A 6000-nucleotide genomic window follows, 5' to 3' on the forward strand; every position below is an offset into this window, starting at 1 on the left:
TATAGGTCGTTGGTCATTACATATTGATACAAGTATTATTACTTGATGTTGTAGCCAACTCTTAAAAGTCATAAGAAATGCTGTAGAATGATCCCTGAGCTCAAGACAAAAAAATAAACAATTCCTAAAACACACAACCACATGGGGATCCTCCCTACAAAGTTCTTACAAAACTATTAATCCTTGTTTGAATCACAGTGCAACTTTACTGGTCCTTAAGTGTTACGCAAGGAGACTTAATCATCTGAATACATATGCCACGATTAGAGGACAGCACACGAACTCTCCCTGAACCAACACAGTTGATGTGAATCAAACAGTTAAACTTTCACTTTGGAGCTAACTTTGTATTTCATCAAAACTATCCCAGCTGTCAAGTCATGAATTAGCATATGCATGCTACATCATCTTAATCATAGATGAGTGATACAGATCCCATCATTTACAGACAACTGCCACACCTATGGAGGCTTACACTGGAAAATGTAAAGTAGCAGAATGAAGAGTGACATATGTGTTCAGTAAACTGAGGAGAAACCGAGAGATGGCAAGAACAGAAAGAGAGAAACCGCACGCTTGACTATCTTCACATTGGTCTTAAGGGAGCTGAGCTACATCCTTCCCGGAGTGTCCTATCCGGCGAAGGCTAATGAACACCTTTTCCCAGTCATTCAGTGCATACATCATTTCAAAACTGGACATCATGGGAGACAAAACTTTAACAGTTGCTCTTTTCCCCCCTCAGGGTTCTAAATGGGTGCACTTAGTGATTTGCTGCTGCAAAATGCTCCAGCTAGAACTGATTCAGAACTAAAAATTACACACTAAATGTACCTACACTGGCAGATGTTGTACAAGTCACCCTTCACATATTTTTTCTTCATCTACAGGCTTTCCTTGCAGATAGCAGCACAAAATCTATTCAAATTCAAACACTGTAACACTAGATTTAAAAACTGTATTATTTTAAGCAATTTCTTTACATCGAAAGGTATAACAGGGATCACAACATAAAGTCAAAACATAAGCAGCTTTCCAGCCAGTGTGGATTTCAATGTCAGACTATTGCAGCAGCCTTATGTCAAGTTCTGCATGTGTCACCTGAACCTTGCAACACTCACCATCCTTGCGGTGGTAGGTGATCTCCACTTTGCGCTCCTCGGACCCCAGCAGTGCCTGGGCCACCTGGGCCACAGCGTGCCGACTGGTGAACTGGCCATGCAAGAAGTCACAAGTGCATGGCTTCTGCATTACATCTGGCCTGGAAAAGCCCGTCATCTCGCAGAAACCATCATTACAGTAGATAATAGCGCAGTTCTGCACCCGGGCATTGGCTATGATGAATTTCTTATCTGTGACGAGGCAGAGAAGAAATTGGGGGAGAAAGAGTGTTACCGTGTTTATAGATGTAATTTTAAACTATTTGCACATAAATAAGAATATGAAAAAGTATAACAAATGTTTTATTTAACTAATACAAGTAGGTGTATTGGTTTGTATGGGATTATCCAGAATTACAGTCCTGAATGCTACTCAGCTGACTGAATAAAATTATGAAACTTCACATGTAGGTGGGATTGCTCTAGACAATAAGCATGTTCAGTAAATCCTTAGTAGGCTTAAATACTCCACTTTCTATTAACGAGGTGGCGTTAAATTTGACATTTTTTTAAAACAACAATGTGGAGACAACTGATGCACATTTTTGAGTTGTAAAAACCAGATTTGAGGCATAACTGAAACCCATTTTTAAAAGCGTAATTAGCTAAATTCATATATGGGGGATATAATCTGTAATTAATTACGTTAATCCTTTAATCCGTGTATATCACATGCAGCATTTTAAACTACATTTCCCACCGGAGCAGGAGAAAATGAGAAGGACACCAGAACTAAACAAACCTGGTGCGCGATAACACAGTATGGTAATTGACTCATAATGACTTTCATGGATTTCTGGCATTAACATCACAGGGTTAGCCATCCAAAGCCTTGCTGGTGTATAAAAGAAGGCCTATTCCTAACAATAACTGATCTCGAGGAGCAGCGGGACAGACACAAAAGACAAGCAGCACAGCACAGTGCACCCACACAGTACCTGACACCCAGGAAATCTACTTACTTTGTCCTTCGAATTTCCGAATAATTACTCCCAAAAATGTGTTTTGTGGCGCAACATGACCCCTCCGGACAGGCATGGTTCCCCTTCCAAAAATAATAATAATAATGATGGAAGAAAAAAAATCTTTGTCTGTCCAAGTAAGAGCACACCGGTCCCCACAAAAATGTCTTCCGTAAAGTTATATAGCGGATGTCAACCGAAGCCAGAGGGGCTCCCCGTATTCTTTGTCACCAGTCAGTCATCCTCGTAAAAAAAAAAAAGCCCCAACAAACCGCTTTCCGGTTTTCTTACCCAAGCCCCAATGTTTCCCTTATTTCAACTCCGACGTGTCCCCCGTTGAGCGCATCGCAGAGGCTTCTCTGCGCTCCTCGCCGACGTGAAGCTAGAAAGAAAGAAAGAATCGGCAAACCGCAGTTTAAACATTTCACCGTCACTCCTCGAAAGCACTGCGCGCTTTTTGTGTCTGCGCGTGAGCAGAAGGCGCGCGTGCGTGCGTGCGAGCGAGCGAGCAGGGGTCTATTGTTGTGAAGGGAAGACGGATGGTCTCTGAGGCCAATGGCTGAGAGGCGTAGCACCGACACTGCGAAGGGAGAACCCACAAGGATGCGCAGACAAAGCAGCAAACGTAGAGATGTTAGAGGCGAGGCGGAGAAGTAACGGATTACTGTAACACCTTCCAGTGTGGTTAGACGCATCATTTCATGAGTAGGCTTTAGTTAAGTTAGCACAGAGTAAACACAGCTCGTACTTTTAGCTGATACACGCCTAAAGGCGAATTATTATCGACATTTTCAATATTCAGTTTTCCTTTTTATCTGTCTTATCACAGCTGCTACATTTATTGTAGACTTTATGAGCGCAAGCTAGCTTAACTTTGCCTGCTTGAATAAAAAAACAAACCAACGGAATTTTACTGAAAGGACTTATCTTATTTTGGTTTGCAACATGACATCGAGTGAGGAAATACGTTTTGACATAGAATCATTATTTTTCTTTGTTACTTTTTCTGAGTCGCAAGCCCGACAGCGGCAGTGGGAGGCTGAGACCAGGGCAGGCGTATTTTATTCAAAGAGAGCGCTTGGCCACCACATATCTCCCCTTTCCGCTTTTCCTGTAAAACACCGTTTGCATCCAAAATGGAGCAAGGATCCGCTGTCACTGCCTCGGCCAGGCGCTGGCCATGGTGCTGCTGTTGCGGCGTCTCACATTTCCGCCCGCTGCTGGTTTCAGTAACTTTTTTGAATGAAAAGATTCAGCCTTTGTTGCTGCCTTGTAACGAACGTAATACACTGTGTAAAAAATAACAACAACAAAAAAAACAACAATAAAAAAGATAATATTTCCCATTCAAGCAGTCTACACTTAGTTGCTGTAAACTCTCCTTAGAATGCAACAGCTTACTTGAGGTCAAATAATTACTCTCTCTTCCAAAATTGTGCTTTCTGGCAGAGATTTAATAGTATATTCTGCACATTAGCAGTACTTTCATATGACTGAATGTTTTATTATTGAACTATTATTTGTTTACCATTAACAGCATTTTTCTAGCTTGTTGGGTGGTGTTTTTTTATTTATTTAAAAAAAGCAACTTATCTTTTCAATGCCATTTTCACATTCAAATACACAAAGAAGATAACAAATAACAGTAGACTGAAATAAAAAAAAAACCCACATAAATTAGAGTGACTTTAGCTAGCATTTCATGTTATTTACATGCAAATTAGGGCTCAGGTGATAGAACGGGCCATTTAGTAATCTACTAATACTTCTAATGAAGGTCAGCAGTTTGATCCCTAGCTCTTCCAGTCTGCAGGCTTCCAGTGTTCCTAAATTGCACCCAGTGTATCCATTATAATCGTCTGGGCGTATAGTGAAAAAGCAATTAAAGGCATGGAATTAAAGTGCTGCATGAATTTGTGTGGTATGAGTGGATGAATGTGACATGTAGTGTTTAAAGTGCTTTGTAGTGCTCAGTAAAAATAGTTAAGAGCCATTTAAATAGTAATCTATCACATATGAACTGGTAACATGTTTATATCAGTTGTTCTATAAATGACATTTATTAGGTCATATATGTGCAATCTTAATCTACAAACCCATAGCTATAAAATTAAAGTAGCATTTATTGTATAAATGTGCTTTCAACCACAATTATCTATATTTCTTTTGGAGAATTTGCACTAGATCTCCTACTGATCATTTAATGAACTACACCAACATGAGCTAGCAGGTTATCTATACCGGGTGTCTTAAAATGCTCTTGTTTCCTTTTATTATCTTTTCCCCCTTGGTCCACTTTCCTTGCAGATTCAATTTATTCACTATGTCTCCTTCAGTGTTCCACTCAGACACGCACAGGCAAATAAGCACTCCCATACTCTAGTGGAACATCTGTCCTGCTCCATCTGCTCCATTGAGAAAATGATTGACAATTCAACAGACATGGTGGGGAGGGGAGTTGCAGAGACTGCAGACTATGTTGCTTTTGCAGTCTTTTATTTCTCTCTTATTCCGCTACTCCTCCCTCAGTCTGTGTCTGTTACAGAGCGAGTAAAACTCTCCCTTCACTGAAACAGTGAAGGCAAGGCCTACCCCTGCCATAGTCACAATCCCATCCATCCATCCGCTTATCCTTTTCAGGGTCGCGGGGGGCGCTGGAGCCTATCCCAGTTGTCATAGGGCGAGAGGCGGGGTACACCCTGGACAGGTCGCCAGTCTGTCGCAGGGCCAACACACAGGGACAGACAACCATTCGCACTCACATTCATTCGCACATTGTGACAATTTGGATTATGCAATTAACCTATCCCCACAAGCTGCATGTCTTTGGACGGTGGGAGGAAGCCGGAGTACCCGGAAGGAACCCACGCAAACACAGGGAGAACATGCAAACTCCACACAGAAAGACCCCGGCCTGATGTTGGAATTGAACTCAGGACCTTCTTGCTGTGCGGCAACAGTGCTAACCACCGTGCCACCGTGCTGCCCACACAATCCCATTTAAAGAAAATGCAGTGTTTGTTAGTTTGTATTCCAGCTCTTAACGTGCTCAATGAAATGACAAAACAAAATTTACATAAAAATCTGAGGGCCTTTTTTATTCGTGTTTCCTTCTAGATGGTCCCTTTAGGTGTTGTCACAGTAGATTATCTGCCTCCATCTCACTCTGTCCCAGGAACATCATGCAATCAAAAAATCAAAAATAGGTATTCCCCAACAAATTGTGTGGGGTTTCTGAAAGTTGCTAAGAGTTACTGTGATTTCCAATTCATACAGGTCTAGTGACTGGTCAGTGTACCCCTGGTAATGGCATAGGGAAAGGTCTTGTATCTGTTTAAAAAAAAAAAGATGTGCATAACATTTTTAATCAATTTCAATCATTTTATCGTAAAATGAATTGAATTAAAAGTTTAAAATTGAAAATGAGATTATGATGGCTGCTGATACTGGTGTTTGCTCTTTAATGGCATTAGCTCAGCTTTTAAAACAGTGGATCAGAGATAGGCTACAGCATTTAGTTTTTCCATCAGAAGATTATTGCCTACCACTTGGAGAGTAGCTGGTGAGTTTCTGCAGACAAGTTAGCATCTTCATGAAAGTTACAGATGACTGCAACAAATCTTCTAGCACAAGGAGGTTTTTGGCACAACACCACAACTGTGGGGCTCTGGCCCTGTGTGAGTGAAACCTTACATAGGTGAAAGGGTGGACTGCTACTTTATCAGTTAATACTAGCAAGCTTGGTTAGCATGCTGCTTTCATAAATTGTGGTTGCAATGCAGACACAACAACTCAGCCATTTAGTGCTAAATAACTGAGTAATAACATGGGGACATTTGACTCAAACATTTAACACAAACGTTTTGAATAGTCGCTAC

The 6000-nt window shown here is 41.1% G+C and overlaps 1 protein-coding gene across 4 annotated transcripts in view; it reads right to left on the reverse strand.

The window, feature by feature from the left end:
• Nucleotides 1-2693, reverse strand: part of LOC146681500 (voltage-gated inwardly rectifying potassium channel KCNH7-like) — a 79276-nt gene extending 76583 nt beyond the window's left edge. For all 4 annotated transcript variants that reach the window (XM_085449149.1, XM_085449148.1, XM_085449147.1 and 1 more), the window contains exons 1-2: nucleotides 2123-2693; nucleotides 1122-1352 (exon numbers count right to left, since the gene is read on the reverse strand). In XM_085449149.1, coding sequence (XP_085305275.1) covers nucleotides 1122-1352; nucleotides 2123-2198 — 307 coding nt within the window. In that variant the 5' untranslated portion in view covers nucleotides 2199-2693. The remainder of the gene's footprint in view (nucleotides 1-1121; nucleotides 1353-2122) is intronic.
• Nucleotides 2694-6000: the final 3307 nt, after the last annotated feature.

The sequence above is a fragment of the Copadichromis virginalis genome, linkage group LG23 (genome assembly GCF_057382275.1).
Source record: "Copadichromis virginalis isolate Kocher_CV1m ecotype Utaka linkage group LG23, C_Virginalis_male_GT1.1, whole genome shotgun sequence".
Taxonomy (NCBI): domain Eukaryota; kingdom Metazoa; phylum Chordata; class Actinopteri; order Cichliformes; family Cichlidae; genus Copadichromis; species Copadichromis virginalis.